This window comes from Barbus barbus (assembly GCF_936440315.1).
Source record: "Barbus barbus genome assembly, chromosome: 14".
NCBI lineage: Eukaryota > Metazoa > Chordata > Actinopteri > Cypriniformes > Cyprinidae > Barbus > Barbus barbus.
Window position 1 is genome coordinate 15,225,785 of NC_136742.1, and position 24,797 is coordinate 15,250,581.

General features: G+C 39.6%; 2 protein-coding genes across 2 annotated transcripts in view; both read right to left on the bottom strand.

Moving 5' to 3' along the window:
- Positions 1-15,177, bottom strand: part of LOC306880167 (mast/stem cell growth factor receptor kita-like) — a gene marked incomplete at its 3' end in the record, with an annotated part of 28,224 nt that extends 13,047 nt beyond the window's left edge. The window contains exons 1-9 of the mRNA XM_079433499.1: positions 15,010-15,177; positions 9,732-9,986; positions 8,713-9,012; positions 7,581-7,720; positions 6,580-6,748; positions 6,295-6,481; positions 5,074-5,189; positions 4,606-4,720; positions 2,902-3,086 (exon numbers count right to left, since the gene is read on the bottom strand). Coding sequence (XP_079289625.1) covers positions 2,902-3,086; positions 4,606-4,720; positions 5,074-5,189; positions 6,295-6,481; positions 6,580-6,748; positions 7,581-7,720; positions 8,713-9,012; positions 9,732-9,986; positions 15,010-15,064 — 1,522 coding nt within the window. The 5' untranslated portion in view covers positions 15,065-15,177. The remainder of the gene's footprint in view (positions 1-2,901; positions 3,087-4,605; positions 4,721-5,073; positions 5,190-6,294; positions 6,482-6,579; positions 6,749-7,580; positions 7,721-8,712; positions 9,013-9,731; positions 9,987-15,009) is intronic.
- Positions 1-24,797, bottom strand: part of LOC306880185 (creatine kinase B-type-like) — a 985,569-nt gene that overhangs the window by 827,411 nt on the left and 133,361 nt on the right. The gene's annotated exons all lie outside the window — the stretch shown is intronic.

A 24,797-nucleotide genomic window follows, 5' to 3' on the forward strand; every position in this document is an offset into this window, starting at 1 on the left:
CACACACACACACACAAATTATTTATTCTAATTTTATATCCTATTTTTTTATTGACAAAAACAGATTACATACAGTAATATTCAAATGTTTGGGGTCAGTAAGATTTTTTTTCTTGTGCTTCTCTTGTGCTCACCAAGGCTTCATTTATTTGATCAAAAATATATATATATAAAAAAAAAACAATATTCTGAAAAATTATTACAAATGAAACCAAAAAATAGCTGTTTTCTATTTGAATATATTTTTTAAAATGAATTGGTTTAATTTAAGCGCTGTCCATATGTAACCTGCCCGGCTGGGAATCACTGCTCTGGACAGAGTGTTTGTGTAAACAAGGCATCGATGAATAATCAATACACATGACACAAACTACAGAAGATCTGATACTAGTCTTGGAACTTGAGTGAGTGTGCCAGTTGAAATAAAAAATGATTACTGCACTCTGTATAGACACTAAAACAAAACCACAGTCTTTACCCTGCTGGAATGTCTAAAAAACAATACATGAGCATTAACAATACAAGTGCCTCACAGTGGGGTTATGCCATATTTGCTTGTTTTTACAGAGGTGTGAATAATCCAGACTGATGCATTGAGGTCAAACTCTTTACTGAAGATTTTTGCGACTCACTTTTTTTCATATTTTGAAAGCTGTGTTGTTTTTCTAAAGTTTGTGTATGTGCTCATGCGTTGTGTGTTATTGTTTTTCTGCGTTGTTCTGAGCGGTGTAGTAAGCTCTTAAGCTATAAGAAGCTTTCTCTCCATTTCAAATCAAGAATGCAGACTCTGCAGGAAGTAATCCCTTGTAAACCTGCCACTGGCTTTCACAGTCCTCTTCTGCTCCCTCCCTCTGTCTCTCTCTCTCTCTTCCCATCTTTCCCCGTCCATCCATCTATCATCACACGGCATCCAAGCATACACTCCACAAATCAACATAAACAACGGACATTTTTTTGCATCTCGCTCAGCTGAGGATGAACAGGTTTAAGAGTCTAGCCTAAGGCACATCGTCCCACTGGTTTTCCTGGACCTGCTACAGCCTAAACCTTGAGAGTCTAAACAAGTTCCCACATCACCTAACAGGCATTCCTGAGGCAGTGGATTCAATTCACGCTCTCTAAACCTCCAGTCCAACTCCTGATGGACTCTACAAAAGGTCAATGTTCAACTAGAGTTTTTTTACTTGAGGCTAATTTAGTTGTGAAAATGCAAAAAACAGGCAATGTAGTCAACAACCTTTACAAAGCAAAGTGAATGTCCCAGAAACAAACTAAACTGGATGTGGATGACCTTTTGTTAACCATTCTGTCCTTACTAATAATACCAGTACTAACTGGGGTGGAAAGACCTGGTGTTTTGCAACAAACCAAAATGAAACCCCCCTAAACCGGGGAGATAATCCCCAACAGTTGGTAATGCTAGGTTTACAAAAGAAACAAGATTAGGGCTAAAACTTAGCACCTCTGTTTATATAATAGTCTGCTGTTATCTTGTCTTATCCAAAAAGTCTGCCTACACAGGGTTGAGCTGGAGCAGGAATGGAGACCTGCGAGTTGGCAGCTGGTTTAGATTTTCTCAAAAAGATGCAGCCAGTAGAAAAAGCACAGCTGGAGCGAACGTGAACGTGTGTTTCCTCTTCCTCTTTGGTTGTTTAACTATTCCTGGGAAACTAGAAGCACCTGGGTCGAGGTCTCTGAGTCTCATTCCATTTCCTGGAAACGTTTTAATATATTTTATAATGTAATTTATTCCATTATATTTATTATTTTCAGCAGCCATTACTCCAGTGTTTAGTGTCACATAATCCTTCAGAAATCATTCTATTATTCTATAACCAATGTTGAAAACAGTCATGCTGCTTAATATTTTTAGTGGATACTGTGATACATTTTTTTCAAGATTATTTGATTAACAGAGAGTTTAAAAGAAAAGTATTTATTTAAAATATAAGTTATTTTTGTAATATTATAATTGTCTTTACTGTTACTTTTGAACAATTCAATGCCTTCTTGCTGAATAAAAATGAGTTAAAATACAATTAAAATACTGAATTAAAATACAAATCTTACTGACCCCAAACTTTTAAATAGTCTACATATATAATGGCAGACATTACTGCATTTGTTCCAATACACAAAATGCCTATAATGTAAATATTAGTATCTCACTCCATAACTGCAGAACATGCATACATGAACAAATAAAAAAAAGGTTGCTCCCCTGTAATCAGAAATTTAAAATAATCTATTTTAAAAACATAGAATAGGACTTTTTGTTTATTACTTTGACCGTTGACAGGTCATTTCCAAGTGCATATATTGAGCAGCCGACGTTGATTGTTTTTATTATGTTTTTTGTGAGTGTTTCAGTGAACGGCTACGATTTTGATGGCCCTAGAAATGGCTGACTTCATGGCCAGTGCACTGACTACTTGAATTAGGGAGTGACAAGTCAACAAAATTAACAAAATATTTTACTCCTAGGACACCAAAGCAAAGACACACACCCAGACCTGTGACAAATGAGCACAGCCTATACACACATGCATTTAATAGACATGTGAATGCAAAAGGCCAACAAAGAGACATAGTCTGAGTTCAAAAACCTGAGCTCATATCTATTTAAGTAAAAAAAACACCTGTATGCCCTTACTCTCAGAAGTTGCATGAAGTCAGGCAATCATATTATAGCCTGCAGATCACGAAAGTGCTTTCCAGTTTTGTGAGAAATATGGATCAGAGGTTCTGCAAACAGTCTGTTGGCGGTTTGTGGGCGGAGTCGTCTGGGGCTGAGACTTAGTAATTACTAACTAGGGTCTTCAGTCATTGTCTGAAGGGGTGTGTATGTATGTGTCTGTGTGTGTCTGTGTGTGCATGTGATTTGGGAGGTTATTTGCTCACCGCTGATAGCGAAGAGAGTGTAAACGATTTCTCCATTGGCAGATGCCATGCATTCAAGGGTAGCGTAACTGTTCTTGGTGATGTTTAGTCGACTTTCCACTGTGCCTTTCCCGAAGGGAGGGTTTGTCATGGTTACAGTGACAACATCCTCCTCCTCCTGAGTGGCATTCAGCAAATTGGAGCATCTGAGGAGGCATGCAACAAACTCGTATATAGTCTTGCATTTTTTCATGAACTGTTTTAGAAACACTGTATAAGAGGAGCTATAAAAAATAAATAAAAAATACAAAAAATAAGGTCTTTCGTGCAAATCTTAAGACATGTGAAACAATCTTTTGAACAAAAAGAAATCTGATAACCATAATGTGCAAGACAAAGGCAAGGTTCATCAGCAAATACTTTCATAGCCTTAAAAGCAGTTATTTTATTATTATTTATGTAGCATAAAAGTTTTTATTAATATTGTAAATTAGCTTTTAGTTTTTATATTTTCAGTTTTCTTTTTAGTTTAATTCTTAATAATTTTGCTTCTCATTTGCTTTTGTCATTTTTATTCGTTTTTATTTAAATAATACTGTTTTGGCTTGATTTTTTATTTATTTCAGTTTTAGTTTATTTTAGTGCTTCAATGTTTTTAAACTCAACTTATTTTAATTCCAACCTTATTTCAGTTACTAGCCAAGGCAACATTTATAACATTTTTGTTTAGTGCAAGTTTTTTACTTAACAAACATTTATTTGTTTTTTCGTTTGATTATTTTCATCTAATAAATATTTCAGCCTCATTTCAATTAATAATATTTTTTCATAGTTTTACTGATAATGTAATTGCCCGTTGTAACACATTTTATTTCCCTGGAACAGTAGATTCACAGCCAAATGACAGATCTCAAGAGCTCTTTTATTTAAACACATCAGAGTAGTTTGTACTGCCATCAAGAGCTTTGATTTATTTGTTTCCCATTTTTTCTCACTCTTCTCTTAAAATTAAGTATTAGTGCTACTGAGTTGAGTTCAAAGTTAGCTTTGGACATAAAGCCAGAACAAATTATCTCAACTGGTTTACATTCCTTGTTCCGTCTTTTTATTACTGAGCGATATCTTTAATTACATTGTTTAGCATGGTGGAAACTTCTCAACACTTTCTCAACAATGGAATGTCTGTTCGGTGAGAAAACCATCAAACCGTTGACAGACAAAGCGAGCATCGCACGAACAAGATCAAAAGACACATAGCACTACATGTTTACATGCTCAAATTGAAGCAAGGCATGCTATCCTGATCGGATTTGATCATCATGAGGAATTGATTGGGTAAGCTTGTGACTAAGTCTATGCTAAGGTGTTCTGTCAACACCGCTATTCAAGAATAAACAGCCCAATGGAAGCAGCTTGTTATAATGTCGTTGGGTGCTGTCACATGACTGATAGTAGCCAATCGCTTTTGTGATGTCACAATCATGACAGAGTCAAACTGCTTATCCCTATTAATAATAGGCTAAAGCCTTGTTGTCCAATCATCAAACATCAAGTTAGCGGTTAGTGGCTAATCCATGCTGCATCACAATGTAACCTCAGAGAGGCTAATACGTTAACACTGCTCAAGGGATATGCTGCTAATATTTGAAAGCAACTTTTGGAGCCCATTGTATGTAACTGTATGTATTTGAAACAAACAAAACTTAAGAAAGACAGTACACGTACCTTGAATGGGGCTGGTCGCAGTAATACCACTTGATCTGAGGAGTAGGGTAACCTTCAGCCACACAGCGTACCTGTCCATCAGTCGGCCCGTCATGGGACACAATCTGTGGTTTACCTAACAGTAAAGATTGGTACAGTGTGAGTTTTACAATCTTGGCTAGTAGGATGGATGTTTGTACAGCTGTCTTGTTTGCGATTACTTTGCATACTGTTATTATTTTAAAATATGGCTTAAGTGGCATTAAAACGGCAGATATTAAACTTTTTTGCCATTTAAAATGTGACCTGTTTGAAGGGTAAATCTGTTTGTAATTGGTGATCAATAATTCTAACAGAAAAGAAAATGGCTTCTAAACTTCTAACTTCTAAACCAGAATACACACAAAACTCATATCACAAAGATTCTATGCTCTTCTGGCATGTGGAATAGCCAAATATTTGCCATTTGCATTAAATGTTTTCACTCACTTATGACATGGACTTCGAACGTTTGATGGACAGTTGCGTCACGGTTTGAGCATGAAAAGGTGTAAATGCCGCTTTCTAACACCTTCAGACGCACTAGCTTCAGCTCGCTGGTGTAACTGTTGAATGAAGAAAAAAAATAAATAACCTAAACCTTAAGTATCTTTCAGTGCTGTGAATAAATGGAAAAAATGTGGAGTTTGTGCTGATATTACAATTCTGGCTGATACTGATAAATTCTATTGTATTTTCTCTAAAATAATTTTATATAAAAAACACAAAAAATGCCACAATTTAAATGCGACAAGTGAATTTAGGCTTTACAACATTATAATACACAATACAAAAATAGACATTGAGAGATTTACTAAAGATTACATTAAAGATTAACTTTAAGTGAGCATCAACAGTAAATTGAATTGAATTGAATTGAATTTATTAGTTTATTTAACAGGGACAATGCAGTATAACATTGCTACAATTTCAAGCAGCCGATGCTCCACATATAGGCTTCTAGTCAAAGGCTAATTTGCAGCCCCAGTCTCTGGTTAGGCTTTTTTAACAACAGCAAAAAAATATTCACACAAAAACCAAACAAAAGTAAAAAAAAAAAAAGCTGAGACTGTGTACGACCATCAGTGTTCACAAACCTGCTTTTGTTTGAACCACTTTTTCAAATTTCTTTGAAAAATGTTCAACTCTATTTGCATTTTCAGTTCATCTGTAAAATATTACAATGATGCCATCTATTTGGTTTCTTTCGCAAAATTTTAATGTTTGTTTATATAGAGATCTAACAGGTTTGATAGTCAGTTGAGACTCCAGACAGTCACACAATAAGATAAATGCGAAAAGACCATTGCATGCATGTATAACTTTGCTACATTTAGAGCTATGTAGAGTCTAATCATGTAAAAACAATGCAAATTTGTTCTGATTGTTCTACACAGCCTCTTTACATGCATATCAAATTTCAAATGAGAATCTAAAATAACACCTAAATATTTAAAATTGTTAACTGTCTCTATTGCCTTTTGATTGATCTTAATTATAAAACCACTCATTTCCTTCCTTCTAATTGAAAAACACATTGAGACAAACAGTTGTTTTGCAGCCAAAGTGACACACCAGTCATTTAATTTGTTAATATTTCTGCAGCTAAGCGTGGAGTCTGTGCGATACATAAATGACTGTGTCATCTGCATATAACAGATATTTACATACCTATTCACATGTGAGCGACTGGTAATGACATGATCAGTATTGTTGGTGAGTTTTACACCACTGTAGCTCCAGGAAAATGTATGAGGTTTCGGGTAAGCATCAATTACCACACGCAGGGACAGACTTTCTCCAGCCCGCACTCTCTTAGTGCTGTTATTCACACTTGTTAGGTTAATGAAGCCTTTATCTGCACACATAAAACATTGTTTTATTCTTTTGAGACTATTTAAATTAAGACTAAATATTCATATGATTATTTATATAAATTCTTGAAACAAGACCCACCATAGATTTCGACCCAGACTGTCTTTGCACTGGTCCCTCTTTCATTCTTGGCCTCGCAGTTGTAACTCCCTGCATCCTTCTTGGTCACAGACCCCAGATTTAGGGCGGCATTCCTCAGGTGAGAAATGGGCTCTGTCAGGATACTTGAGAAGTGCTGCACTGATGGTTGCTTGGCACATGCAAAAAGAAAACAGACACAAAGCTTATTGGGCAACTCTGAAGAGATGAAGCACAGACCCTGTCTTGGGTAAAATGTCTGTGGTTGTCTTTACGTCTAGGTGTGGCTGTTTTTATCATCTTTATATAAAACAAAGCATGTCATTCATCTCTCAAATCCCAGTCTCTGATGCCAGAGGAGTCTTAATACTGAAGATCTGTTTACATAGGTTGTGTTCTCACAGCACAAGTTTGCCAAAAATAAAGCTGTGAGTGCTGAAAATTTAAGAGAGTGAGTTCAGTTATAAAGTTCAGTGGACTTGCGTTAATAAATGAACTTTGTTTGAACAATCAAGATTGAGATAAATACAGAATTATACAATTACACTTTGCAATTTTGCTTTCTCAATTTCAAGCTAAATCCAAAATTCGAAACTTCAAATTCAAAACTCAATTCACTTCTGAATGATGCACAACATTGCTGACAACTGTATTCTGCTGCTGTGTATACAGTATACATGAACATATAGAATTTGAGGAGCACCTCAAACCTCACAAGATCCAGTTAGCCTCTGGGCATAATATCAAGTACAAACAACTTTAAATTATCATTCTCAGTCTACAAACACTAAATTGATCATGGGTACACATTACCACATTAAGAAGGCAACTGGGACGTGCACTCATACTATATAAGTCTGCTTTTGTAAACATTGGTTCTACTCGACCGAAACGGTTGGTGTGTTTGATAAAGCCTGCAGTATGTACAGTACGTGTGTGAAGGGTGTCATGGAGCACCACAGGTACACAAGTGAGAGCTGGTTAGTTTATGAGAGTGCTCTTACCACCCCTTGAGGAGCCTTCCACCTGATTGCGATGTCGCTGTTGACATTTGAGGTGTTGCAGTATAGGGAGAGCTCTTCCCCCTGGATGAGCAGCACTCTCTGAGGCTGACCTAGTGTGATTACAGGAGGTGCGTCTGGAACTAAAAACAAAGAAGCATGACACATTATATCAATGGGAAAGTGTGGGAAAGAAAGAGCAAGCTACGTTGGGGTAACATGGACATGTGTGAGTCTGGTGTCTGTCTGTGTCCTCTAGAAATATTTAGGGCTGGCAACTGATGACATTTTTTAATCAAATTAATTACATGATGGTGATTTATTAATCGGATTAATCTCAATGAATTGCAAACATCAAAATAAAAATATTACTAAAAGTAGCTTTAGAAGTCCACACACTACAATTGAAAAGTTTGGGGGTGGTAAGATTATGTAAAGCTTTGAAAGATTTTTTGGTTGCACTTTATTTTACAGTACATGTACTTACAATGTACTTACAGTGTACTTACCCAAGAAAGTACTGGTAATATAAGGTAACTACATGGGGTAGGGTTAGGTTTAGGGGTAGGTTCAGGGTTAGTACCTAGTTATTGTAATTACTACAATAAGTACATAGTATGTACATGAGGAACAGGACTGTAAAATAAAGTGCTACCAATTTTTTTATGATCACCAAGGCTGTATTTATTTCATCAAAATATGGTAAAACAGAAATATTATAATATATTATTACAATTTACAATTTTAAAATGTAATTTATTCCTGTGATGGGAAAGCTGAATTTTCAGCATCATTACCCCAGTCTTCAGTGTCACATGATCCTTCAGAAATTATTCTAACATGTTGATTTGCTGCTCAAGAAACATTTCTTACTATCATCAATATTGAAAACAATTGTGCTGTTAAATATTTTTGTGGAAGCATCTTATTGACACCAAACTTTGAATGGTAATGCATATTTCCCATCTGCTTTGAATGCAAAAATACATTCAATTGCTCCTTACTCATTATTTGCTGCCTTATCCTAGTAAGATAGTATTTCAAACTTGAATGATTATTTTGCACAGTTTTTATTGTTTTATAGGTTTTTTAAATGAACAGTCCCAATATTCATGGCTTTCCTTTTCTTTCTCACCGAGGCGGACATTGAGTTGATATTGTCCGGATTTAACTGTGTTGCCTTCTAGAGTCCCGACACAGACGTAACATCCCTCAAAGTCCTTCCTGACATCTTCCAACGTTATGCCCGTCTCAATACTGGATGAATAGCGCAGGCTGTTGGGCAGGGGCTGTCCGTCACATTTTTGCAGGTGCAAGTCTGTCATATGTGGATCTGTGGCCAAGCATGGGAGCGTGGTCGTTTCTCCTTCTCCCGCAACAAAGTCAAACATGATATTCCTCCTGAAGGGATTTTCAGGATCTGCTGAGAGGAATGCTAAATCAAAAACCAATGAAACACAACCAAGGAGCTTAGATCATGACGTTACAGCTCAGAGAAAGAGAGAGTGTGCCACAAAAAGACTGAAAGTGAAAAACTTCCCTCCATCATACCTAATAAACAAATATAAATAACCCACATCTGCAGTGCTTACATTAGTAAAATTAGTGTCCATTGCCAAATATGCCAAGGATCAATTTGAAGAGTTGATTATTGGGATTGTAAGAACATGCTTATAATAACACATAACATACGGTAGATGTATAAATAAAGGTCATGCAGGTGACTAGTGAATAAAGAGAGCTGATTGTAGCTATTTAGTGCATCCGTTGGCACCTATAGTGTCTTTTTGGCACAAAAATGAAACCACACAGGAAAATGAGAGATGCTAGAAAGTATGATCATTGAGAGAGAGGGAGAGCGAGAGAGAAAGATATAAATATCAAGCACAAAATGTTAGAAAATGCACATGTAATGGTGCAGACATACCTTCTATCTAGTATCTCTACAAGTATACTGTTGCTAACATGCTTGTATACAAACCTAGCACATCTAAAACATACTGCAGCTGCACTCACATAAAGACAAGGTAGACACTAAGACACAAAGTAGGGTTGATGAATTCTTTAAATACTCCCCTACAGACTTGTCACTCAACTCAAACACTATTACACCCAATTAAAATACTGACTCACAAATGAAAAAGGCTGACTTACCTTTTACAAACACATAGATGGAGCTTTTTTCACCAGACACCTCTTGGCAGGAATATTTGCCCATATGTAGTGGGCATGCTTTGCTCACTTCAAGAACTGTGTCTTGACCCTGTCTTTGTTCATTAAGGATCCGTGTAGGGCGGCCTTCTCGCAGCCAGCGCACTGAACTGTTACTCTGACAATGCAAGCTGAAGTTGCTGTTCAGTGGTACTATGAACCAGGGTCCTTCGGGGGTGATAGTGGGTCTGGACCTGGCTGAGAGGAAACAAGTAAGTGAACATGGTGCACAATTGGAAGATAAAATAGTTTAGCATTTGATAAACATACAGGAGAGTAGATTATTAAGAGTTAACATTTGCGGGAAAGAGTCAGTGTACATCTGCCAAATTTGTCAAATGCATTTGACATGCCAGAACACTACGTTACTGGTTTTGGAAAATCGAAGAACCAACATTGATATACAGAATATACCAAGTGCATACGCATTTATACACACACACAAATCAAAGCACTCTCAGGTTGCATAAATGACAGTTAAGGGTGAGAAATAATTTCACAACTCAACAAATCTAAAAAAACTAAGCCTTCCGAGTTCCTCTAATAGCAATTTCTTTAGAAATGGCAATTTGATGTCAGACAACTCTAAATGAGTTCTTAAAAAGATGAATGCTCCCTTCTCAGTTGTGTTAGATTCGATTGAATTATAGCATCCTTCCCCATTCAAATTGCTGCATTGGCAACAGATTAGGGTTTTAATCTAACAAAAGAGCATTTATCCTCCCCCTCCCCACATGACTGGGAGAATGGTGAAAATAAGCGAAGAAAACAACAAAAGTAAGAAAGTAATTTTTTTTTTTAATTATTAAAATTGACTAAATGTATGTAGCATAAGAGTAAAACTTCAGCTGATTATATAGGCCTAAATTATTTTATCTACCATATATACATCTGTGTTAATTTTGTATACTATTAAATATTAAAAATAAAAGCAGCAAGGCAAACAGTGAGCAAAGGGCAAAACGACAAGTAGACACCTGTTTGGCAGGTAAAGGATTGCATGGATATATAACAATTACGCAGTTGCAATAATGTCTATTCCTGGTAACTGGTAAATAGCCTACTGTTGCCATCTGTCATTGCTTTTTGCAGTTAGTTTTGATGGATTGACGCAATTATGGCCTTAAGTTAACACTGAGAAAGTGGGAGCAACTTAAGTGTAAAGGAAAATCTTTTGAAAAGGAAAAATGTGTAAATGGTAATGTCTTTAAAATGTGTTCAGTAAAGTCTAAGCCTAAATCTAATACTATTTTGATTAAAAGAATCCTTTTTTTAGTTTCTGAGAATGTGGGAGACAGAGGGTTGGGGCACTGGCTTCCATAGTTGCTTCGGGCTAAAATCAGATAACATGATTGGTAGACTGGTTTAGCCAAATGAGTATGGAGGACCAAACCTGCATAAATTAAATATGAATAAATTAATGAATGACTAAATATATTAATTAATAAATAGGTAAATAAATGTGATAATAGGAAAATAAATAAATGAATAAACGACTTGATAAAATAAATATGATTAATTTGTAATAAAATAATTTTCCCCCCTTAATTTATTTTCTGCTTTTAGACATTTATACATTTAAAAAAAACTTAACTTTTATTTTTTCACTAATTCTTTTTTAATGTATTTTTATTATTTATACATTTATTTTGAGATTTATTTATATATTTATGCATTTATTTTCTTTAGAATGATTTATTCCCACATGTATTTATTTTGAGATTTATTTATTTATTTATTCATTTATTTTTACTTTTCCGTGTGTAACATGGAAATGAGGGAGGTGGTCCTTGTGTAGCTTCAGTGCATCATTGGTTGATAGAGATGAGAGTCTTCAAAGAAAATAGCGGCAAGTAGTAATTCGTTGTCCAGTTTGCTACGGGATGTGGCAGATTAGCTGGAGAGTTGTAAATTATTTTCACAGAACGTTATTCGCATTAGTGCCGAAATATTTAAAATCTTTTCCAGAAATAAAAACAGGAATCTGAAGCTGAAGTCTGGAACCATCGACATCAGACCCTAAGGTGATGACACCTAGAGTCAGACACCCAGTGGATGGTTGGTTTCTAGTCTAATAACTGGGTGTCATCACCCAGGGTCTGAAGTTCCAGACTCGAGGTCGACGATACTGTGGGAGATCACATAAGTAGCTTCAGATTCCTGTTTTTATTTCTGGAAAAGATTTTAAATATTTCGGCACTAATGCGAATAACGTTCTGTGAAAATAATTTACAACTCTCCAGCTGATCTGCCACATCCCGTAGCAAACTGGACAACGAATTACTACTTGCCACTATTTTCTTTGAAGACTCTCATCTCTATCAACCAATGATGCACTGAAGCTACACAAGGACCACCTCCCTCATTTCCATGTTACACACGGAAAAGTAAAAATAAATGAATAAATAAATAAATCGAAAAATAAATACATGTGGGAATAAATCATTCTAAAGAAAATGAATGCATAAATATATAAATAAATCTCAAAATAAATGTATAAATAATAAAAATACATTAAAAAATAATTAGTGAAAAAATAAAAGTTAAGTTTTTTTTAAATGTATAAATGTCTAAAAGCAGAAAATAAATTAAGGGGGGAAAAATTATTTTATTACAAATTAATCATATTTATTTTATCAAGTCATTTATTCATTTATTTATTTTCCTATTATCACATTTATTTACCTATTTATTAATTAATATATTTAGTCATTCATTAATTTATTCATATTTAATTTATGCAGGTTTGGTCCTCCATACTCCATGAGCTGCTCGCCTCACTGCAAACTGTCACTTTATGCCAAGAAAACGGCATCTGCAAAGTCAGGTGTCCTTCGTGAGAAAAACCTAACATAAAAAGCGTTCATGTTTACTCTAAACAGTATCAGTGACAAAAGAACAAATAAGAAACACTGAATGAGAGAAAGGCCTTCACAGAAACGCAACGAGACCAATATTGGTCATGCACACGCATAGACCAGCACCTCACGGTTTCTCTGGTAAATATTTAAACCATACAAAGAGAGATTTTATCTAAATTATGCCATTACGACAACATTATGAGCTTTTGAACAGAGGTTATGTAAGGGAACTGTGTGTTCACTATAATCTAATGATGCTTGATAAAGGATCAAGATGATTAATGTTTGCACCAAGATGGAAATTGAACCCTATTCAGTCTATTTTCTCAAATTTTCGTTTTCCTTTTTTTTAAGCATACTCACAATTTTGTAAAAATAAAAATAAAAAATAACCCTTTTAAAAATATGAACTGTGTATTTTGTAACATGTGATACCACCGTCAGCCACTAGGGGTATCCGCCCGAAAACAGCAGCACCTTCATATCATACACCAAATAGAAAGCTGAATGCTGGGCATAATTACGATAATTCTAACTGTGCATATCAGAGCTCTCTAATATTAACTAGGGATATTTCCATGTAAACGATTTTCTCACGGCTGTTATTTGAAAGCCCGTATAGTTATCTGTTTGAAGGAACCCGATGCAAAATAGTCAGTCACTTGAGCGCTGAAGCCCCCCGGCGTTACAAACCTGATCATCAGATTCACGCCAAAACCACACCAATGCTGCATGTGTTTAGTTGCCCACGCACACTCTAAACGTGACCTTTGAAATGATTTATAAAAAGGCCTGGGTTACTATAATCGGGTTTCTTCAGACAACCCCATATCTCCAAACACAAAGACACATGCGTGGAATCTAAATGATGGAACGAAATATATATATTTTTTCCCAAAAAACGAAACACATGATCCTTTTTGGGAAACTTAAATTTAATTACCACATAATAAGCATCTTTATTTTAGCAAATGAAACTGTAAGACAAGTGACATCTTTGTTTGCAAGCACGAGGATAAATGTCTGAACACATGATAATGGTCAGTTAACAGATGCAGTCCAGCTAATGACTCGCCCCTCATCTTTTAGGACATCCATAAGGGCTTATCTGAGCACTACAAAAGACCATCTGATATGTCCATGAGGTGCCAGCAAGCGCAGGCAAAGAAGTCAAGTTGCAGCATGCAAAACAACTTCTCTGGCTTTTAGGAAATTACACGGAATTGCCGATCGTTAACATGCAGCCTAACTGTCCATGCTGATAGGATAATAATAAGGCAATACAAATTGCCTGTTCATGTTTGTTTAGCGCGAAAACCCGCCTTTGGCGACCCAATCTTACAGACTTCCAACACATTTTTGCAGCTAATATATGTGTGACGTCCTTAACCAAGCGTAAAAAAGATTACTGAGAATTACTGAGAATTACTGATTCTAACGCAAAGTGCTCAAGCTGCTGCTGTTATGGCTACCGCCTCAGATAAACGTGCTGCAGCTGAAATTGTGATACTTTCTTGTTACTAAAACAAGATGCTTTAGCAATTTTGTAACTAAATCTGTTTAATCAGATAGGCTAAAACCCGCAAAATTTGTTTCGAAACATTTTGGGGGGTTCAAGCCGATAGTCAACCCTATATCCTAACTCTATAAAGTTAATAATATCAGTTAAGTGCGTTTTTCATCATCCACACTCTTTCCGTCACGTCTCTCACTAATTATATCTAAAGCTTCGTATTCCTCCACTTGTTGCGGAGACAAGCACTCGCGAGCCTGAGTGATAAATAATTGACAGCAGCGCGCAAGGATCGGCTTTACATTCTCACCTGCGGCTCTCCGGATCTATATCTTGTTTCAATGATAGGTTTCTGTAACCGCTTAAATTGCTGGTAAGAGCCTCCGCATGGTAAGTGAAGAGGATATGATTCGCTGGGATTATCAGTAGCTATAAATTCTGCTGCATTAAGATACTTTATTTCGTGGAGTTCCGAACTGACAGAACGTGCCTCGAGGTGCGAAAACTCCTTATGGAGAGCTTCATTATGTGGAAAATAAAAGAACACGCATGGGGTCGTCTAATGTTAACAGCCAGCCTCTGCTTCTATAAAGAGCCTGCATAAATCTACAGTAGGCTAGTTAAAAGTAAGAAGCAACAGGTGCACACGTTATTCACTAAAGGCACTCCGTTTTGTTTTGAGTAATACATAAAGAATGATTAAACAACCCCATTGCCTGTCATCTATAGATGCATTGCTACAGCAAGTGCAGTAGATCCCTACACCTCAATGAAAAACTTTCTGGAATCTTTCCTCTAAGCAAAGTGAGACCATGAAAGGAGCAAAAAATTATAATAGTCGCCCTACCTGGTTGGACGATTAACTGCAACAAAACAGTAAACAGAACGCAGTGATATTCCATTGTTATAATTCCATCTAGCTCATGTGTGGTAGTCTTGGAGCTCGATAATACCGCGGAACGGTCGCCAGCAGAGCGATCACTCCCGTCTTAAAGGGCCAGCGTTGTTTTCTACCCTGTAGCCTACTCTGCGCGCAGAGTCATGCGGAACGATGAGCGAACATGGGCGGGGACAGGGAGGCAACATCAACAGTAATGGCGCTAGTCATACCTGAGACGCACAAACGAGGTTAAGAGTGCACAGGGTGACACGTGGTTTGTCAGAAGAAACTATGATAACTATGGCTAAGGAAAACAGTTATCAGTGGCCTTCAAATTCAATACAAGCAATGGTAATGGTAAATTAACTAAAGCATTTAAATTGTCACAGACTTGCATGGAATGTTATTGGAGCAGAAAAATCCCAGTTGCGTTTTCCAGCTGGATAAAAAAAGTTTCTAAAAAGCATTTTACAAAAAAATTACACATTATCTTATCTCAGAAGAGCAATAATGTTTACAACAGGCAACAGGTGACTCATTAAGACAGGTTGAATGTCTGTTGTTCATTGCTTTTCATAAAAGACGTATTTATTTCACTGTTATCACTAAACGTGACAAACATATTGTGGTATTTATTAGTTTTGTAAGCAGCAAGATGAGTCTCCTCTGTGCAGTCTTGCTACTTTAATTTTACCTGAGAAGGAAAGAAATGAGACACAACTGGATGCGGGTGGATATGATCATTGTTTTATGTGTTTGTTTGTCATTAGTGTCTTTGAGAGGCTTTTTATCTCTACTAATCTGATCGGAGATCCTTCATTGTGAACAATATTTGTATTGGCTTTCTAAAACACCATTATTTTTCTTGTGTGCTTTCATTATTGCTCATCTTGTCTTAGATGCTCTAGCCAACACTGAGCCTTCTTGTCATTCTAACATAATGACCCAAGACTTTATGATCACTGTGACACCCCCTTTTGTCGGGTCTCGGGTCTGATCACCTGTTCTTGGCTGTCTCTGTGTTCATGTGTTGTGCACGTGGCATTGTTTTGACAGCTCGCCACGTGCGCATTGTCAGCGTGATTGTTTCCCCGCCCTCCTTGTTTCTCTGCTCGTTAGCTCATCTTGCATTCACACCAGGTTCTAGTCATCTCATTAGCTTCCCCTTTATAGCTCCCCTTGTTACTCTGTCTTTTGTCAGACTGTTATGGTATTTCCCACTGCTCTGACTGTCTTGATTGTGTATCGCTTACCTGTCTTGTCTTGTCCCGTTCAGGCTCCAGTGCTCGTAGCTGCTAGTGTGTTATCCTGCTTCTATCTGTGTGCATTCAAGTTATCCGTGGACTCTCTCCGGCTGCCGCCGTACCCGGGTCTCTGCCAGCTCAGTTGAGGCACGCTCCAGCCGCCGCTATCCACCCTTCGGTGCGGTAGGAATTCCTGATCCACGCAAGCTGTCTCCGGGAGCGCTCCACGCTCGTTATTTTCTGTTCAATAAAGCCTCTGTTGTACCCGCATCTGAATCCAGCCTATTCCCTGACAGAACAGTCTGACCAACGATGGATTCAGCGGGATCGGATCCGCTTCGTTCCGCCCTCGTGCAGCAAGGGGTTTTACTGGGGCAACATGATACACAGCTCAACGCCACAGCGCAGGAGGTTGACGCTCTCAATGCCCGAGTCGCTGAGCTCCTCACGCGGGTCGATGATCTTCAGCGAGAGGCGGCTGACCGGGGTCCCGTACTCCGCGCTGTTACTCCTCTGGAGCCTGAACCCCATGCCAATAATCCACCGGTTTACGATGGCGATCCCAACGCCTGTCAAGCCTTTCTCTCCAATTACACACTCAGCACGTTAGACGGGTCCTCCAGCGTCTGTTAGAGAACCAGTTGTTCGTCAAGGCGGAGAAGTGCGAATTCCACGCCGAGTCAGTTACGTTCCTTGGCCATATCATTTCTACCAGGGGGATCAAACCTGACCCTGCTAAGATAGAGGCTGTCGCCAAGTGGCCAGTCCCCGACTCCCGTAAGGCTCTGCAGCGGTTCTTGGGTTTTGCCAACTTCTATCGGCGCTACATCAGGAACTTTGGGCAGATTGCTTCACCTCTCACGGCCTTGACCTCCACCAAGACTTCCTTCAGGTGGAACCAGGATGCGCAGGTAGCCTTTGACACGTTGAAGTCCCGTTTTGTCTCTGCACCTGTTCTGTTGGTTCCAGATCCTGAATCCCAGTTCATTGTCGAGGTTGACGCGTCGGATGTCGGGGTTGGCGCAGTTCTATCTCAGCGCTCCCTCCGTGACGGGAAGGTGCACCCGTGTGCATTTTTCTCTCGCCGCCTCAGCCCTGCAGAACGTAACTACGACATCGGCAATAGAGAACTGCTGGCGGTGCGATTGGCCTTGGGTGAGTGGCGTCACTGGTTGGAGGGGTCGGCGCAGCCCTTCTTGGTCTGGACGGATCATAAGAATCTTGAATACATCCGTTCGGCCAAGAGGCTGAGCTCGCGTCAGGCCCGCTGGGCGCTCTTCTTTGGCCGATTTAACTTCACCCTCTCATACCGGCCGGGGTCCAAAAATGTCAAGCCCGACGCTCTGTCGCGCCTGTTCGGGCCCCCAGAGGGGGAGCTTACGGCCGAAGCCATCCTTCCTGATGGGGTGGTGGTCGGGGCTCTTTCTTGGGGTATCGAGCGGCGAGTAGAGGAGGCCGGCCGAGGGGTGCAAGTGCCAGGAGGGTGCCCGGCGGGTAGGTTGCCGGTGCCGGCTGCGCTGCGCCCTGAGGTCCTTCAGTGGGGTCATACGTCCAGGCTGGTCTGCCATCCAGGGATTCGGAGAACGTTGTTTGCCATCCGTCAACGCTTCTGGTGGCCCACACTGGCCGCAGATGTCAGACAGTTTGTGTTGGCCTGCCCCACATGCGCCCAATGTAAGCCGGTGAATCGCCCTCCTGATGGTCTGCTCCATCCCCTTCCCGTCCCTTCCCGCCCATGGTCACACATAGCCCTTGATTTTGTCTCTGGGCTTCCCCCATCGAAGGGTAACACTGTGATTCTCACTGTGGTGGATCGCTTTTCCAAGGCGGTTCATTTTATTCCCCTGCCCAAATTGCCCTCCGCCCGGGAGACCGCCCAACTGATCGTGGACCACGTCTTCCGGCTCCACGGATTGCCGGTTGACGTGGTCTCAGATAGGGGTCCTCAGTTCGCCTCCCGGTTTTGGAGAGAGTTTTGTAGACAGATCGGGGCCTCTGCGAGTCTGTCTTCTGGTTTCCATCCTCAGACCAATGGGCAATGCGAGCGGGCCAACCAGGATCTCGAAAGAATGCTCCGCTGTCTGACATCCAACAATCCGAGTTCCTGGTGCCAACAGCTCTCCTGGATAGAATATGCTCGTAACTCCCTTCCAGTGGCGGCTTCAGGTATGTCCCCTTTTGAGTGCTCTGTGGGTTATAAACCGCCTCTGTTCCCATCACAGGAACCCGATGCTGCGGTTCCGTCCGCTCTGGCTTTCGTTCAGCGCTGCCGCCGCACCTGGGAGAAAGTCAGAAGGGTTTTGGTCCGAACCTCTGGACGAACCAAGGCAGCAGCCGATCGCCGCCGGTCCTCTCCTCCTACCTATGTGTGCGGTCAACGGGTATGGCTTTCTACCAAGGATCTGCCTCTCCGGGCGCCTTCTCGCAAGCTGGCACCCAGATTCATTGGGCCGTACCGAATCACCAAGGTGGTTAATCCGGTGGCTATCAGGCTCAAGCTCCCTCCCGCACTTGGTCGGGTTCACCCTGTGTTTCATGTCTCTAGGGTTAAACCTGTGTTTTCTTCACCCCTTAACCCTGATGGCGATCGCCCCACCCCCCCGCCCCCTCGTCTTGTGGATGGCTCCCCTACCTATACGGTTAGGAGATTACTAGACGAGCGGCGCCGCGGAAGAGGGTTTCAGTATCTCGTGGACTGGGAGGGTTATGGTCCAGAGGAGAGATGCTGGGTGCCGTCCCGGGACGTTTTGGACCGTTCGTTGATCGAGGACTTCCGTCGGCGACGAGGTAGGCCTCCTCCTGGGGCGCCTGGTGGCGCCCCTGGGAGGGGGGGTACTGTCGGGTCTCGGGTCTGATCACCTGTTCTTTGCTGTCTCTGTGTTCATGTGTTGTGCACGTGGCATTGTTTTGACAGCTCGCCACGTGCGCATTGTCAGCGTGATTGTTTCCCCGCCCTCCTTGTTTCTCTGCTCGTTAGCTCATCTTGCATTCACACCAGGTTCTAGTCATCTCATTAGCTTCCCCTTTATAGCTCCCCTTGTTACTCTGTCTTTTGTCAGACTGTTATGGTATTTCCCACTGCTCTGACTGTCTTGATTGTGTATCGCTTACCTGTCTTGTCTTGTCCCGTTCAGGCTCCAGTGCTCGTAGCTGCTAGTGTGTTATCCTGCTTCTATCTGTGTGCATTCAAGTTATCCGTGGACTCTCTCCGGCTGCCGCCGTACCCGGGTCTCTGCCAGCTCAGTTGAGGCACGCTCCAGCCGCCGCTATCCACCCTTCGGTGCGGTAGGAATTCCTGATCCACGCAAGCTGTCTCCGGGAGCGCTCCACGCTCGTTATTTTCTGTTCAATAAAGCCTCTGTTGTACCCGCATCTGAATCCAGCCTATTCCCTGACACCCTTTCACCCATTATTTACCCGTTTCTCGATGATTTAGTTGTCTTTGCTGTATTGCTATTTGTTCATATCATCTTGTGATTTGTCATCATTCCAGGCTCAGAGATAAAACACATTCGTTGTTTTCTTTTAAATTCAATACTGAATTGTCAAATCTGAAATGAAACTGCTGAATAAATTCAATAAAACTGGCAAATAAAACTGGCAAAAATAAGGCAAATAAAACTGTTAGGGAAGTAAAATGTATTCTAGAATGAGGATTACACCAATAAAAACATAAAAACATGTCACATGACAAAATGTTTTAAAATAAGGATTGACTGGAAATATGTAAGAAGATGTAAAAATGTAAGAAGGAAATAACAGAATCTGAGCATCACAGTATCATAGCATTTACAAAAGTCCATATTATGGCTATACATTTCTTTCTTTCTTTGATAACTAATATATTATTCAATAGTACAATAAAAGGTTGTTTTAATTAATGAACTATTAATTTGTTACAATTATATATCGTTTTTCTGGGTACTCAACGCGCTTTACATGGAAGGGAGAATCTCAATCTCAACTACCACAAATGTGCAGCATCCACCTGGATGTTGCGACAGCAGCCATATTGCGCCAGAACGCCCACCACACACCAGCTAAATAATATTTTATTCAATAGTACATTAAAAGATTGTTTTCAAGAATACAATAATTTATTTCAGAGATATAAAAAAATATAATCTCAAGTAAGTGTATTTTTCCTTACCTCTTAGTTAGAGTAAGGCAGGCGGTAGTATGTTTCCAATACATTCTTGTTCTCTCTCAACAATGCTCTAACATCACACGCAGATGGCAACACAATCTTGCTAAACTGTGTCCTATCTGCACCTCTTCTGCTGCACCTCTGTCATTTTCTCTGGGTCTCTGGAATTCTCAGTCAGCTGTCAACAAACTTCATTCTGGCCATTGCTTCTCAGTCTACTCTTAGTATCTTGGGCGTGACTGAGACCTGGATTCGTCCAGAAGACTCCGCAACCCCTGCTGTTCTCTCTAACAACTTCCCTTTCTCTCACACCCACCATCAGGTTAGAAGGGTACTGGTCTTCTCATTTCTAATAATTGGAAATACTCAACCCACTCCTCCCTATGCATTAACAATTATTTTGCGTTTTATGCTATTACGGTAACAGCTCCTGTTAAACTCCATATTGTAATGATTTATCACCTTCCTGGTCATATATAATCCTTTATAGAGGAGCTGGATGGGCTGCTGTCCTCATTCTCTGTGGATGGCAGTCCACTTGCAGTCTTTGGTGACTTCAAAATCCATCTAGAGAAGCCTTACACTGCAGATTTCCACTTCCACTCCTAGCTTCATTCGATCTCAAATGGCTTACCACCACAAGCACTAACAAATCAGGCAACCAGCTTGACTTAATTTACACATGCAATTGTATCACAGACGACATTTGGTAAAACCTCTAGACATCTCTGCTCATTTCTTTATTACATTTAACCTACATATTACTACCTGTGTGCCACCAATTCCTCTACCAGTTACTTTTAGGCAAGACCTACGCTCCCTTTCACCCTTCCATCTTTCCTCTGTAGTGTCATCCTCTCTTCCCTCACCCACCCATTTCTCATCTCTGGATGTAAATACAGCAAGTGACATTTTATGATCCACTTTAACTTCATTAAGCAAGTGAGGCAAAGCAAACACACACCTATAGAGGTGCAAGTTGAAGGAAAAAAATATGATCTAATTGAATGAGAACAACTGCACACTCACTTAAGCATAGGCTATTTATTATGCTTACGTGAGTGTGCAGTTGTTCTCTTTCAATTACTCCATTTTAACTTAATATCAAGACAAAATCTGTCTAGACAGGCCAAGTGCATACTAGCCCTTCTAACCTAAAACGTTGCCCCATGTATCATCATCTTTACTGTATTTTTGCTGAGCAGTCTTTTGGGTGGCTCACCAATGTAATAGATTTCTCTAATATAAAAAATTAAGTAGGCTTGACCAAAACATTTTTGGGGAGAAGAATATATTGAAGATGGTAGTGTAGCAGTTCTCCAATAGCAATTTTAGTCTTCCTTCAAACAATCTTAACCCTTGTATGAATTCTAGCTTCTCCCAATTTTCTGTCTGTGGGATATAATTGTATTCCTGAAGACAAAAGGGCTACAAACCCAGCTGTACCATCTGCGACAGCTGAGGAAATTCAGGGTCTCACCAGCAATCCTGAAAACTTTCTATTCAGGGACCATAGAAAGTGTATTGACTCAGTGCATCTCAGTGTGGTATGGAAACAGCTCCAATCAGGACTGCAAAGCACTACAGAGAGTTGTGCGCTTAGCTGAGCGCATCTCAGGGTCTGCTCTCCCCTCTCTGCAGGACATCTACCTCAAACGCTGCAAAAATAGAGCTGTTAAAATCATCAAGGACTCTAATCACCCTGGTAACCAGCTATTCACTTTGCTTCCATCTGGTAAGCGCTTCCGTAGCCTGATGGCAAAAACTGAGAGACTTAGGAGGAGCTTCTTCCCTCAGGCCATCAGGCTCCTAAACTCTAACTCTGTGTCATAACATCACTTGACTCCATGTAAATATCACCATATCAATAAACTATTCATAATTTTTCTCTACCTCATATTGCTGCTATTTATATACCCTGTACAACTTTTTTGCACATTATTTTTGCACATTCCTCTTAGTACTATTTAAGTCAACAACATACTGACCTGCACATTTATATTTATATTTTTTATCTTATCTTTTTATTTTATTCTTTTATTTTATTTTATTTTTTCTACTTTTCTTCTCTTAATATTTGTATACTTTATAATTGCACTGTCCTTGGAGCGGACCTGACCTACATTTCACTGCTGGTTATACTCTGTATAATTGTGTATGTGACAAATAAAACTCTTGAATCTTGAATCTTGAAACAATACTGTTAGGACCTTCCCGCTGGAGATCCTGCAATCTACAAGATGTTCCTGAGGAATGCTGTTCCTTTGTTATTCTAATAGGGTGGACCATTTGGTTCACACCTTTATAGACACAGTTACATTATTTCTTTCACAGAATGACCAATTGAATGTTAACCAATCAGGTTTCAGCAGCGGCCATTCAACTGAGACTGCTTTGCTGTTGGTCACTGTAGCCATGCAGATAGAGAAAGCTGATTCCAAATCATCAGTTCTTATTCTGCTGGATCTATCTGCCACTTTTGATACTGTGAATCATCAGATTATCCTGTCTACCATCACCGGATCTGCACTCCAGTGGTTTGAATCTTAACACTTTAACCTTCAACCCCATTTAGGGCCTCGCAGGTGAAAATAACCTACCTGAATTAAAATGGTAACAGTTTGTGACAAAGTGTGCTTACACAAACAAATTAGGTATCTTTGGAAAGAAGAGACTCTGGGCTTTACTATCTATCATCCAGAGTTGATAATGCTCAAAAAGATAAAAAGTTATAGACACTGACGTGCCTTGAAAAATATTTTTCCACACTGAATGTTTTTTTATTTCATATACAAATACATGAAATAAGTCCTGGAGCAATCCAGAAAAGTAATGGATCGAAAGCCATGTGTCTCATCAGTTCATATTTCAAATTTGAAGAAGATACCATGAAAAATGAGATTCCTGCAATATTTTTTCTGAAACTATTTATAGTCCCCCCACCCCCCTGTTTGAGGAAAAATAACCACCAAATGGATTGCAGAATTATACAAGCTATTTTAGTCATTATACATGTTCCTGCATAGTTTTTCAATTATAAAATAATAGACAGATTTATTTGAGCACTAAAAAATACAAAAATAATTATTTGAGTAATAAAAAAGGAAAAAAAATAGAAAAAAAAAGCTTTGTATATAGTATGTATACTGAAGTATTCTTCGTTATTCGTTATTACAATGATAAATATCACTGCCAGACGTGAAGTGATATTGCCAGACATGGTCATAGAGTCAGTAAACACACGCTGATGTGCTTCCATTCAGATTATAATCAAACAGATGGGCCATATAATCAATAATAGCTGATCAATGAATCACAATGATAGCCGTCATAGAGTCGCTAATAAACACGCTGATGTGCGTCCATACAGATTATAATCATGCAGACACGGCCACATTCCCCACACAATACACACACACACATATAAAAAATGTAGAAGAAAAAAAAAACAGTTTTTTATGGATAAAGCAGATCGCTAAGTTATGCCCCGCTCAGATGACAGCGTGCGTCACAGAAGCGTCACTGCCGGCAGGAGGGAGCGCCAAATTCAAATAATCTATATTCCGCTTTTCTGAGACTTTTTTTTCCGTAGACGGTCTCATTATGTTTGTAAGACCGTATTCTACAAAATCGTTTTGTTTTTTTACCACCAAGACGCTGTTTTTGAGCGTAATTTATTCCATAACGGACGCGAACAATAACTCTCTGAAGAAATGAAACGTAAACAAAGGAATATTCATCCTTATTACAACGTTATTGTTTCGCTGGACTAAAAGTGCTCGCTGGGATGTTTTTCTGTGGACCCTTACCTCTCTAACTAAACTGGGATTTCAGCAGTGGACGCGTTTGTGGCTCGTTATTACAATGATAAAGGTACGTACGGCTTTTTTACTCTGCGTGTTTGGATGTGTACTGCTTACACAAATGTAGCAAATTTGTGCCACTCATTCCTTATAAGCTTTCCATCGAAAAACAGCGATCTGTCGTCGATGCTTGAGGCTTAGACCCTCAGAATGATATAGAGTTTGACAAGATTAACTTTGTCCCGTTTCATTTATTCTATTAGAAAACAATGACACATGCAAACAAAGAGCGTTCAGTGCGAGGTCGCTCTGGTGCAGGCTAACAGGTTAACTCACAGGTAGGTCTTTCAGGGTCTCCTGTCGAGGAGAGGTATCCAAAGAACATCAACTGGCCACAAGGTTTCCTCTGGGATCAGTTCTTCACCATATACACTACGTCCCTGGGACCCATTATAAAAGCACATGGTTTCTACCAAATTCTACCATTGTTGACACACAGCTCTATCATTCATTTCAACCAGACAATCCAATAGTAGCTGCATGGATCTCAGGCTGCCTGAC